Raw genomic sequence first — 13,379 nt, 5'->3', positions numbered from 1 at the left:
ATTTGGCTAGTGGGTTCTTGGAATTATCAATCTGGAGTCTTATTTTCTTGTAATATTTTTATTTCGTTTTGGTATCTGGTAATGCTTTTTCACATGAGTTGCTCAGCTGTTTAGGATCGTGGGGCTGATGAACACTGGGGGAGGTGCTCAGCTTTAAGTTGAAAACCAAGGGTGCACAGAACTTTAGGAGGAGTCAAGGAAGCCCAGCACAGGTGATACCAGCCTTGAGTTCTCACTGAGCTTTAGGAACTTTAGAATTTCATTGCCTTGGGGAACCTTACATGAGTCCCACAGGATCCTGTTGGCTCTTGAGCCCCAGATATGGAACCCAGAACACATGGGCTCAGACACCAAATCTCCAATCCTCTGTTCCCGATGACTTCAAGAATGTTTTTGACCAGAAAGCTGGTGACCTTACCAGAAAACCCAAGCTCTTGGTGGGTAGGAAAATGTTCGCCAAGGTGAACATGGTTTCCCAGCCACATCACTTCTTTCGTTTTGAAGGTATTTTCACTTGGATTTCTGAGTTGAAATGTTGTCTACTAAGGAGTTTCAGGAGGGCTTATGTAAGGGTCTGATAATATTGCATTCCTCTAGACAAAAGAACTTATCTAGATCATTTTTATCACACTGGAATCCGTCTTCTAGGAAGCTTTTACTAGAAACTTGTTTCCATTTCTTGATTTTCTTTTTAATAATCATCTTTTGGTCTGAATTACAGAGTTAAAAAAAAAAAAAGAAACATTTTTATCCAGAAACCTGTGCAGAAAGATGGGCTTCTGAGTTTTATGGTAGCCTCTTTGTTGGACAGTGTTTATGAGTAAGGACTAATTTTATTGTTTCTGGGTCTGACAGCAGTTCTGGGACCAGCAAGGAGCTCTTTGTCCATATTCCTCCCTGGTAGGATTTGGCTCTGCTTGCCAGGTGGGGTCATCTCTAGGACTTTAAGGGTGAAATATTGCTGATTCCCACGGAAGACATTTGGCAGATGCTGACAAGGGTGTTAGAAATTTTACCTTGCATTGAAACAGTCTGTTAAATAAAGGAGTTTGGGGGGCCATTAACTGTACAATTGCTAGAATGAAAATGATTTATGTGGTGATATTGGGACTGAGTTCTTGGTTTTGGGGGTCTGCTTTTCAAGTGGGTGAGTTCAAGTGGAAAAACAATGAGCTTCATTCTAGGAAATACAGCACAGAAGCTTCTTTGAAAGGGAGTTCTGGTTTAATTGCCAAAATGAAACACAGGAGGGCACTACCAGAATCTCACAGGTGTTTGATTTGCTTGTTGTGATTTTTGAAATCCTGACTGGTAAGTATCTGGTCAAAAAGTAAATTTACAGGCTTTCTAAAAAGGGAGATATATAAATAAATATGAGTTGAGCAGAGTTCCCCCCTATATTATGTAAGAATTTTTATATGAAAGTGAAAGTTGCTCAGTTGTGTCTGACTCTTTGCGACCCCATAGACTAGCCTGCCAGGCTCCTCTGTCTACGGAATTCTCCAGGCAAGAATACTGGAGTTGGTTGCTGTTCCCTTCTCCAGGGGATCTTTCCAGTCCAGAGATCAAACCTAGGTCTCTCCCATTGCTGGCAGATTCTTTACCATCTGAGCTACTAGGGAAGCCAATTAAATGTTTGGGATTCACCACCAGTGGAGATTTCTGAGTGTGAAGTTTTCTTTGTGTGAAGATTTTAACTACAAATTCAATTTCCTTAATAGACATGGAAGTACTCAAAGTTTCTATTTATTCTGAAGTGAGTTTCAGCAGTTTGTATCTTTTAAGAAACTTGTTCATTTCATCTAGGTTGTTGAATTTATAACATAAAAGTTTTTGTGATGTTCTTTCATTAACCATAAAGAGTCTGTAGTGATGTGCCATATTTCATCTCTAATATGAGTAATTTGCATCTTTATTTCCTTCTTGATTCAGTTCAGTTCAGTCGCTCAGTCATGTCCGACTCTTTGCGACCCCATGAATCCCAGCACGCCAGGCCTCCCTGTCCATCACCAACTCCTGGAGTTCACTCAGACTCATGTCCATCGAGTCCGTGATGCCATCCAGCCATCTCATCCTCTGTCGTCCCCTTCTCCTCCTGCCCCCAATCCCTCCCAGCATCAAAGTCTTTTCCAGTGAGTCAACTCTTCGCATGATGTGGCCAAAGTACTGGAGTTTCAGCTTTAGCATCATTCCTTCCAAAGAACACCCAGCACTGATCTCCTTTAGAATGGACTGGTTGGATCTCCTTGCAGTCCAAGGGACTCTCAAGAGTCTTCTCCAACACCACAGTTCAAAAGCATGAATTCTTCAGTGCTCAGCCTTCTTCACAGTCCAACTCTCACATCCATACATGACCACTGGAAAAAACATAGCCTTGACTAGATGGACCTTAGTTGGCAAAATGATGTCTCTGCTTTTGAATATTCTATCTACGTTGGTCATAACTTTTCTTCCAAGGAGTAAGCGTCTTTTAATTTCATGGCTGCAATCACCATCTGCAGTGATTTTGGAGCCCAAAAAAACAAAGTCTGACACTGTTTCCACTGTTTCCCCATCTATTTGCCATGAAGTGATGGGACCGGATTCCATAATCTTCGTTTTCTGAATGTTTAGCTTTAAGTCAACTTTTTCACTCTCCTCTTTCACTTTCATCAAGAGGCTTTTTAGTTCCTCTTCACTTTCTGCCATAAGAATGGTGTCATCTGCATATCTGAGGGGATTGATATTTCTCCCAGCGATCTTGATTCCAGCTTGTGTTTCTTCCAGTCCAGCGTTTCTCATGATGTACTCTGCATGTAAGTTAAATAAGCAGGGTGACAATATACAGCCTTGACGTACTCCTTTTCCTATTTGGAACCAGTCTGTTGTTCCATGTCCAGTTCTCACTGTTGCTTCATTACCTGCATACAGATTTCTCAAGAGGCATGTCAGGTGGTCTGGTATTCCCATATCTCTCAGAATTTTCCACAGTTTATTGTGATCCACACAGTCAAAGGCTTTGGCATAGTCAATAAAGCAGAAATAGATGTTTTTCTGAAACTATCTTGCTTTTTCAATGATCCAGCGGATGTTGGCAATTTGATCTCTGGTTCCTCTGCCTTTTCTAAAACCAGCTTGAACATCAGGGAGTTCACGGTTCACATATTGCTGAAGCCTGTCTTGGAGAATTTTGAGCATTACTAGCATGTGAGATGAGTGCAATTGTGCAGTGGTTTGAGCCTTCTTGATTAGTCTGGTAGAAATTCATCAATTTTATTGATCCTTTCAAAGAAGCATCTTTAGATTTCATTGATATTGGCTATTGTTTTTCTATTCTTCATGTTATTGATTTTACTCTTTATATCATCCTTCTACTTCCTTTACGTTTTATTTGCTGCTTTTTTCCCATAATTTCTTACATTGGGAACCTTTAGATCAGGGGTTGACAAACTACAGTTTCCAGGCCAAATCTGGTCTGCTGCCTGCTTTGTAAATTAGCTTTACTGGAACACAGCCATGCTCATTTATTTATGTTTTCTATAGCTGCTTGTGTGCTACCATGGCAGAGTTGAAGTGCTGAGACAGAGACCATATGGCCCACAAAGACCTAAATATTTACTCTTTGACACTTTATAAGGCTGTTACTACTGCTTCAGATAACTGATTTGAGATCTTTCTTTTTTAATATAAATATTTTACTACTATATATTTCTCTTCAGCATTGCTTTTTCTGCATCTCATAAATTTTTGTATGTTGTGTTTTCATTTTCTTTTAATTCAAAATATTTTTTAATTCTCCATGTCACTTTCTCTTTGACATGTGTTATTTAGAAATCTGTTGTACAATGTCCATATATCTGGGAATGTTCCAAATATCTTTCTGTTACTGATTCTTCTAGATTGACTCTAATATGTTCTGAGAATATATTTTGTATGATCATTCGGTGAATCTTTCCTGTGCACTTGAAAAAAAAACTACTATTAAAAAGTTCTTTTTTAATAGAGTATTCTATTAAAGTTGATTGGATCAGTTGGTTGATAGTGTTATTCAGCTTTTCTATATCCTCACTGATTTTGTCAGTTACTGAAAGAGGAGTGCTGAAGGAACCAGCTACATTTGTGTGGATTTATTTCTCCTTTCAATTTTATTAGCTTTTTTTTGCCCAACCAGAGATTGAACTCAACTGGTTCCCTCAGCAGCAAAACTGTCCTATCCACTGGACAACCAGGGAACTCCTGATATGCTAAATATTTTAATTACCCATGGTCTGCTTTCAAAAAGTATTACACAACTTCACTTGAAGTATCACAATTTGCTTCTTAGCAAGTTATAACAGCTCCCAAGAAAAATTATAATCTAAACTATTTTTCTCTGTGTTCATTACTCTGTTGATAAGAACACTTCATAATTCTTCTGTGCTTATTTTATCATTAAAATGTTTATAGTAAAACATATATAAGTGCAATCAAAATGATAGGGAAATGAAAGGTAATTGTTCTTAGTAATGTTCATATGGGTCTTCCCTGGTGGCTCAGATGGTAAAGAATCTGCCCATCATGCAGGAGATCCAGGTTCAAATAGTCTTAAATTTCACCAATATGACGTACGAAAAAAACTAACTAATTGCTTGCCTTTTGTTTTCAGATACTGCAGCTGTAGAAGAATGGTTAGTAAGAATCACTTTACAATATGGATTAAATATTTATACCACTGAAGGAACACTACTGGATACTGTTCGAGGTAAATGCCAGGAGGTAAAAGTAAAGCAAAAGTTGTATTATTCTTTCAACAAATTTTGTAAACTATAATATGCTGTACTCTGCTAAGTGCTAGAGATAGTTGAGAAATAATCATGACTCTTCAAGGGCTCACAATCTGATGAGGCAAAGATTTAAATATACATGGGTAATTTTTAATAAAGGTCTGCAAAATGTGGTTGCCATGCCCTTCTCCAGGGGATCTTCCCAACCCAGGCATTGAACCCACATCTCCCATATTGCAGGCAGTATGGCTTCTTTACCATCTAAGCCAACAGGGAAGCCCAAGAATACTGGAATCGGTAGTTTATCTCCTCTCCAGGGTATCTTCCCGATCCAGGAATCAAACTGGGGTCTCATGCATTGCAGGCAGATTCTTTACCATCTGAGCTACCAGAGAAGCCAATCCCAAAGAAGGGCAATGCCAAAGAATGTTCAAACTACCACACAATTGTATTCATTTCACATGCTAGTAAAGTAATGCTCAAAATCCTTCAAGCTAGACTTCAACAGTATGTGAACTGAGAAGTTCCAGGTGTGCAAGCTGGATTTAGAAAAGGCAGAGGAACCAGAGATCAAATTGCCAACATTTATTGGATCATAGAAAAAGCTAGAGAATTCCAGAAAAACATCCACTTCTGCTTCACTGATTCTGCTAAAGCCTTTGACTGAGTAGATTGTGACAAACTGTGGACAATTCTTTAAGAGATGAGAATACCAGACCACCTTACCTGCCTCCTGAAAAATCTGTATGCAGATCAAGAAGCAACAGTTAGAACCAGACATGGAACAACAGACTGGGTCCAAATTGGGAAAAGAGTGTGTCAAGGCTGTATATTGTCACCCTGCTTATTTAACTTACATGCAGAGTGCATCATGAGAAATGCCAGGCTGGATGAATCACAAACTAGAATCAAGATTTCCAGGAGAAATATCAATAACCTCAGATACACAGATGATACCACCCTTAGGGCAGAAAGCAAAGAGGAATTAAATAGCTGCTTGATGAAGGTGGAAGAGGAGAGTGAAAAAGCTGGCTTAAAATTCAATGTTGAAAAAAAATTAAGATCATGGCATCCGGTCCCACCACTTCATGGCAAATAGATGCGGAAAGAGTGGAAACACTGGCTGACCTTATTTTTTGGTGCTCCAAAATCACTGCAGATGGTTACTGCAGCCATGAAATTCAAAGATGCTTGCTGCTTGGAAGAAAAGCAATGACAAACCTAGACAGTGTCATTAAAAAGCAGAGACATTACTTTGCCAACAAAGGTCCATCTAGTCAAAGCTATGGTTTTTCCAGTAGTCACTTATGGATGTGAGATCTGGACAATAAGAAAGGCTGGGCACTGAAGCATTGATGCCTTTGAACTGTGGTGCTGGAGAAGACTCTTGAGAGTCCCTTGGACAGGAAGGAGACCAAATCAGTAAATCCTAAAGGAAATCAACCCTGAGTATTCTTTGGAAGGACTGATGAAGCTCCAATACTTTGGCCACCTGATGTGAAGGGCTGACTCATTGGAAAAGACCCTAATCCTGGGGAAGATTGAAGGCAGGAGGAGAAGGGGACAACAGAGGATGAGATGGTTGGATGGCATCACTGACTCAATGGACATGAGTTTGAGCAAGCTCTGGGAGTGGGTGATGGACAGAGAAGCCATCACCTAATCACTACAGAAGAAGTGCACTGCAGTCCATGGGGTCGCAAAGAATTGGACACAATTGAGCAACTGAACAACAACAAAAGAGTGGTATAGAAATATGGAATTATATTTTTTTTCTATAGCTATATTGGGGGTCATCATAAAAAATGGCTTTATAAAGTTAGTTTTTGCATCTTCTGTAGAGATATTATAGAAGGTAGTATTTATTGGATCACACTATATGAGAACCATCAAGCAAAAGGTTTTGTTCAGTGTTAGTAAGAACACTTGTATTTTTTCATTAACAAATTGATTGTTTTAAGTTTACGAACGCTGAGGAATATAACTGATTAGGCTTTTCTTTTTCACTTGTCTGATTGATTGCCCAATTTTTTGGATCACCTATAGTGCATTTTAGTCATGAATGGATGTGAAAGTTGGACTATAAAGAAAGTTGAGCACTGAAGAATTGATGCTTTTGAATTGTGGTATTGGAGAAGACTCTTGAGAGTCCCTTGGACTGCAAGGAGATCCAACCAGTCAATCCTAAAGGAAATCAGTCCTGAATATTCATTGGAAGGACTGAAGCTGAAACTCCAATACTTTGGCCATCTGATGCAAAGAACCGACTCATTGGAAAAGACCCTGATGCTGGGAAAGATTGAAGTCAGGAGGAGAAGGGGATGACAGAGGATGAGATGGTTGGATGGCATCACCAACACAGTGGACAAGAGTTTGAGTAGGTTCCAGGAGTTGGTGATGGACACGGAGGCCTGGCGTGCTGCAGTCCATGGGGTCGCAAAGAGTCGGACATAACTGAGCGACTGAACTGAACTGATAGTGCTGTTGTTGTTCAGTCACTAAGTTGTGTCTGACTCTTTGTGACTCTATTGTATATAGGAAAAAACCTCAGTCCTGGATTTTGTATTTATCCTCATTTTCCTCACCTTCCCTTTTCATGTTTGTTCTTTTGCTCCCACTTTGATACAGTGCTATGTAGAATGCAGAGTGAGGGTAAAAGTGTTAGTTGATTAATTGTGTCTGACTCTTTGTGACCCTGTGGACTCTTTGTAGCCCACCAGGCTCCTCTGTCCATGTAATTCTCCAGGCAAGAATACTGGAGTGGGTTGCTATTTCCTACTCCAGGGGATCTTCTTGACCCAGGAATTGAACCCAGGTCTCCTGTATTATAGGCAGATTCTTTACCCTCTGAGCCACCAGGGAAGCCCAGAGTAAAAATAAATAAATATTTCATCTTATGGAAAGAGTCACCTGGGTAGCTTTAAGAAAAGTAATGACAATTCAGGGCCAAGATAAAGCAGGAAGACCTGAGCTCACCTCCTCCCATAGGCACACCAAAATTACAACTATTTACAGAATAACTATCTATGGAGTGATCAGAAGACTAGCAGAAAAGATTTCCCACAAGTAAACATTTAAAGAAGGAACCACAACATGAGTAGGAGCAGGGGTAGAGTCACTGTAGAGCCAAAACCAATACCACGATGTAGGTAACCCACAAATGGGAGGATAATCACAACTGCAGAGGTCTTCCCTAAGGAGCAAGGGGTCCAAACCCCGCACAGGGCTCCCTAGACCGATGTACAGGGAAGACAAGCTCCCAGAACATCTGGCTTTGAAGCCCAGTGCAGCTTGTGTGTGGGAGAGCCGGAGAACTGTAGGAAACAGAGACTCTGCTCTTAAAGAACATACACCAAATCTCACACGTTCCTAGCCCCAGTGCAGAGGCAGTAATTGGAAAAGAACCTCGGTCAGACCTACTTAAGATATCAAACTTAACAGATTGTCAACTTTAAATAATCATGTATGAGCAAAGTGGTAATAAACACATACCTATCAATAATTTTACTCTAAATGGACTAAATACTCCAATCAAAAGACAGTGGCTGAATGGATTAAAAAAAAAAAAACAAGAATTAACATTGCTAAAATGACCATACCACCCAAAGCAATTTACAGATTCAGTGCAATCACTGTCAAAATACCAATGGCATTCTTCACAGAACTAGAACAAATCATCTAGAAATTTGTAGGGAAACACAGAAGACCCTAAATAGCCAAAACAGTCTTGAGAAAGAAGAGCAAAGCTAAAGGTATAATGCTCTTTGATTTTAAATTGTACTACAAAGCTATAGTAACTAAAACTGTGGTACTGGCACAAAAATCAGACACATAGATCAGTGGAATGGAAGAGAGCCCAAAAATGAACCCACACTTATATGATTAATGAATCTATGACAAAGGAGGCAAGAAGTACAGAGCAGGGAAAGAAAACTTCTTCAGTACTTAGTTTTGGGAAAACTGGAAAGCTACAGGCAGAAGAATCAAACTGGACTACTTTCTCACACCAAATTCAAAAGTAATTCACCCGTGGCAGATTCATGTTGATGTATGGCAAAATACAATATTGTAAAGTAATTAGCCTCCAATTAAAATAAATAAGTTTAAATTAAAAAAAAACAAAAGTAATTCAAAAATGGACTAATGACTTAAATGTGAGATCTGAAACTATAAAACTCCTAGAGGAAAATGGAGGCAGTACACTCTTGGGTATCAGCTTACAGCAATATTTATTTTGATCTTTCTCTTCACACAAAGGAAACAAACAACAAATGGGACTTCATCAAACTCAAAGGCTTTTGCAGAGTTAAGGAAATTATCAACAAAACAAAAAGGCCACCTACTTAGTGGGAAAGGATATATGCAAACAATATATCAGATAAGAGGCTAACATCCAAAACATGCAAAGAACCCATATAAAAACAACCTTATTTTTTAAATGGGCAAAAGAACTAAATAGACATTTTTCCACTGAAGACATGCAGATGGCTGACAGGCACTTGAAAAGATGCTCTGCATCACTAATCATCAGGGAAATGCAAATCAAAAGCACAATGAACCACTACCTCACCTGTCAGAATGCCTGTTATCAAAAAGTCAACAAATAACAAGTGTTGGTCAGGATGCAGAGAAAAGTACCCTTGTGCACTGTTGGTGGGAATGTAAATTGATGCAGCCACTGTGAAAAATTAAAAGTTCTTAAAGTTTCCAGCTACAGAAAGGAGATTCATCTGTTTGAGGAACTGAGAGGAAGTCAGTGTTGTGGGAGCATGGTGAATGACAGAGTGGTGTGTAATGAGTTTAGACAGATGGGCAGAGGTCACAGCAATGTGTGGATTTTATTCTAATCATAATGAAAAGCCACGGAAGTGTGTTAAACAGGAGAATGATACTGATTTATTCTTTTTAAAAATATCACTTTGGCTGCCATGTAGAGAACTGACTCTTGAGGGCAAATGACAAGAATGGGGGAGCTTCCCTGGTGGCTCAGAGGTTAAAGCATCTGCCTGCAATGCAGGAGACCTGGGTTCGATCCCTGGGTCAGGAAGATTCCCCTGGAGAGGGAAATGGCAACCCACTCCAGTATTCTTGCCTGGAGAATGAAAGAAATTGGTGAGCAGCTGTTGCCACTTTCCACACAGGAGATGCTCTGGAGTGCTTGGGATGAGCAGTGGAGACAGTGAGAAGTCACAGTGTTCAGGATACAGTTTGAAAGTAGAGCTGATATGACCTCCAGGTGGAATGGGGATGAAGGAAACAGATATTAAGGATGAATCTTAGATTTCTTACTTGAGCAATCAAGTAGATTACAGTTTCATTTACTGAGATGCTGAAGACGTGGGTAGAAAACACTGGGAAGAAGCAGTAAGTATTAAGGTTAGAGTTACAGCTGGGAATCTTTACTCATTACTAAATTCAAAAGAGTTGTTGAAAAATATTATCTCTACTTCCTAATCTTTGATTCACAGCCCAGACCACTTCACTAAAATTGCTGTTAATCACAATCACCAGTCACCTTCACATCAGTCACTTTTCTCCTTTATAGCTTCTCACCAGTCAAGACTTTTAATCACTCCTTCATTCCTAAAACACTTAAAGTACAGCACATCAGTAAAGAGGCATTTTCAAGTTAGTGCAGTCATGTTCCACATGCAAGTTCAAATCTCCCTGCCCTCTTAGATATGGTCATTAATTGTCTGTACACACATGCTACAACCTGGAAAGTCAGCCGCCTTGCCTCAGATTTCTTTGAATTTCAGAATGAATTAATTGGTTATAAATTGTGTCTCTTTTCCTTCTTGGCCATACCTGTGCTACACTATGTCAGCCTAGATGGAAATTTAGTTCCTTTTCTTACTTTGCCGAAACTGTAGAATATAGTAAGTACATACTAAGTTTTTGGTTTTATAGCAGACTTTATTGAAAATTTGATGAGGAGATTCATGTTGCAGAAATGTAAACAGCTATGGAGTGACTGTATCTCTGTTCTTAAAAGTCCTTTGACTATCTTTGAAATTCAGACAGCAGTACTCTGTCAAACTGTCCTGGCTTACTTTTTATATTCTCTTTTCTCATTTTTTTCAGAAAAATTAATTCTCTCATTTCTCATGCATAAATTTTGACTTTGTCCAGCTCCAGCCCTTTGTATATCTAAGAATAGATTTCTGGGTTGAGGGGTTGGAAATGTCTTGCCTCTGACTGGTTTTTCCTATTAGTCTCTCCCTGACTCCTTGGTATCTTCCAGAAATCCCTCCAAGTGTCTTGGCCACTGATGACAACCTTCCCCATTCTCTGTTGCTGTTCCAGATTTATTCTTATTTATCTATATCTCCTGCTGTCTCTATGGGATTGGGAAAGTGAACAGAAAGGAAATATGGGGCCTCTCAAAGCAGAAGTTATTCTCTAAGTTATAAATGTGCAAACCCTGTGATCCAGCAATGCCATTTCTAGGGATAGATCCTGTGGCCAATTGTATTTCCTAAAGATGTTCAAAACAGTATCTCCCACATGACATGTTCTTCTGCTGTATGACTTTGTCAGGCCCCCTTCAAGGAAATTAACCTTCATTCCTCATACTTTGGAAAATAAGAATCAACCTATTTTTAACTGATGAAAAATGAGGTGATACACCTATTTTTTTAAACAATGGAATAGTTCCTTTACATAATTTTTAAAAAATCCTTAGAAGAAAGAAATAATTAATTATTTAAGAAATGCAAATCAAAACTGCAGTAAAGTACCTTCTCATTGGTCAGAATGATGTAGAGAGAATTCAAATCCCTCAGTCATGTTCAACTCTTTGTGACCACATGGACTGTAGCCTGCCAGGCTCTTCTGTCCATGGAATTCTCCAGGCAAGAATACTGGAGTTGGTTGCCATTCCCTTCTCCAGGGGGTCTTCCTGACCCAGGGATTGAATTCAGGTCTCCCAAATTGTAGGCAGATTCTTCACCATCCGAGCCACCAGGGAAGCCCCATTGGTCAGAATGGCCATCATTAAAAAGGCTACAGGGACTTCCCTGTTGGTCCAGTGGCTAAGACTCCATGCCCCCAATGCAGGGGGCCCAGGTTCAGTCCCTGGTCAGGAAACTAGATTCCTCATGCCACAACAAAAATCAAAGATTAAGACCTAGCACAACCAAATAAATATATTTCTTTAAGTCTACATATAATAAATGCTGGAGAGGGTGTGGAGAAAGGGGAACCTTCCTATGCTGTGGGTGGAACCTTCCTACACAGTTGGTGGAAAACAGTGTAGAGGTTTCTCAGAAAACTAACAATAGAATTGCCAATTATTAGCAATCCCACTCCTGGGCATGAATCCAGACAAAACTACAATTCAAAAAGATATATGCACTCCTATGTTCATAGCAGCACTATTAACAATAGCCAAGACATGGAAACAACTTAAATGTCCATCAACAGATAAAAGGATAAAGAAGACACAGTACTAATATACAATGGAATATTCAGTTCAGGTCAGTTCAGTCACTCAATCGAGTCTGATTCTTTGCGACCCCATAAATGTCAGCATGCCAGGCCTCGCTGTCCATCACCAACTCCCAGAGTTTACCCAAACTCATGACCATTGAGTCAGTGATGCCATCCAACCATTTCATCCTCTGTCATTCCCTTCTCCTCTTGCCCTCAATCTTTCCCAGCATCAGAGTCTTTTCAAATGAGTCAGCTCTTCACATCAGGTGGCCAAATATTGGGGCTTCAGCTTCAACATCGGTCCTTCCAATGAACACCCAGGACTGATCTCCTTTAGGATGAACTGGTTGGATCTCCTGGCAGTCCAAGGGACTCTCAAGAGTCTTCTCTAACACCACAGTTCAAAAGCATCAATTCTTCGGTGCTCAGCTTTCTTTATAGTCCAACTCTCACATCCGTACATGACTACTGGAAAAACCATAGCCTTGACTAGATAGACCTTTGTTGACAAAGTAATGTCTCTGCTTTTTAATATGCTGTCTAGTGGCATCCCACTCCAGTACTCTTGCCTGAAAAATCCCATGGACAGAGGAGGCTGGTGGGCTGCAGTCCATGGGGTCGCTAAGAGTCGGACATGACTAAGCAACTTCACATTCACTGTTCACTTTCATGCGTTGGAGAAGGAAATGGCAACCCACTCCAGTGTTCTTGCCTGGAGAATCCATCTATGGGGTCGCATAGAGTCGGACATGACTGGGGCAACTTAGCAGCAGCAGCAGCAGCAGGTTGGTCATAACTTTCCTTCCAAGGAGTAAGCATCTTTTAATCTCATGGCTGCAGTCACCATCTGCAGTGATTTTGGAGCCCAAAAAAATAAAGTCAGCCACTGTTTTCACTGTCTCCCCATCTATTTCCCATGAAGTGATGGAACTGGATGCTATGATCTTAGTTTTCTGAATGTTGAGCTTTAAGCCAACTTTTTCACTCTCCTCTTTCACTTTCATCAAGTGATCTGCATATATGAGCTTATTGATATTTCTCCAGGCAATCTTGATTCTAGCTTGTGTTTCCTCCAGCCCAGCACTTCTCATGATGTATTCTGCACATAAGTTAAATAAGCAGGGTAACAATATACAGCCTTGATGTACTCCTTTTCCTATCTGGAATCCATCTATTGTTCCATGTCCAGTTCTAACTGTTGCT

General features: G+C 40.0%; 1 protein-coding gene across 1 annotated transcript in view; it reads left to right on the top strand.

Moving 5' to 3' along the window:
* The window catches only part of CATSPERB (cation channel sperm associated auxiliary subunit beta), a 128,765-nt gene that overhangs the window by 25,845 nt on the left and 89,541 nt on the right, over window positions 1–13,379 (top strand). The window contains exon 5 of the mRNA XM_013973131.2: window positions 4,625–4,720. Within this exon, the coding sequence (XP_013828585.2) occupies window positions 4,625–4,720 (96 nt within the window). The remainder of the gene's footprint in view (window positions 1–4,624; window positions 4,721–13,379) is intronic.

Source organism: Capra hircus, chromosome 21, assembly GCF_001704415.2.
Source record: "Capra hircus breed San Clemente chromosome 21, ASM170441v1, whole genome shotgun sequence".
Lineage (NCBI taxonomy): Eukaryota > Metazoa > Chordata > Mammalia > Artiodactyla > Bovidae > Capra > Capra hircus.
Note: the sequence above shows the minus strand (reverse complement) of the source record. Positions and strands in the feature narration are given on the sequence as shown.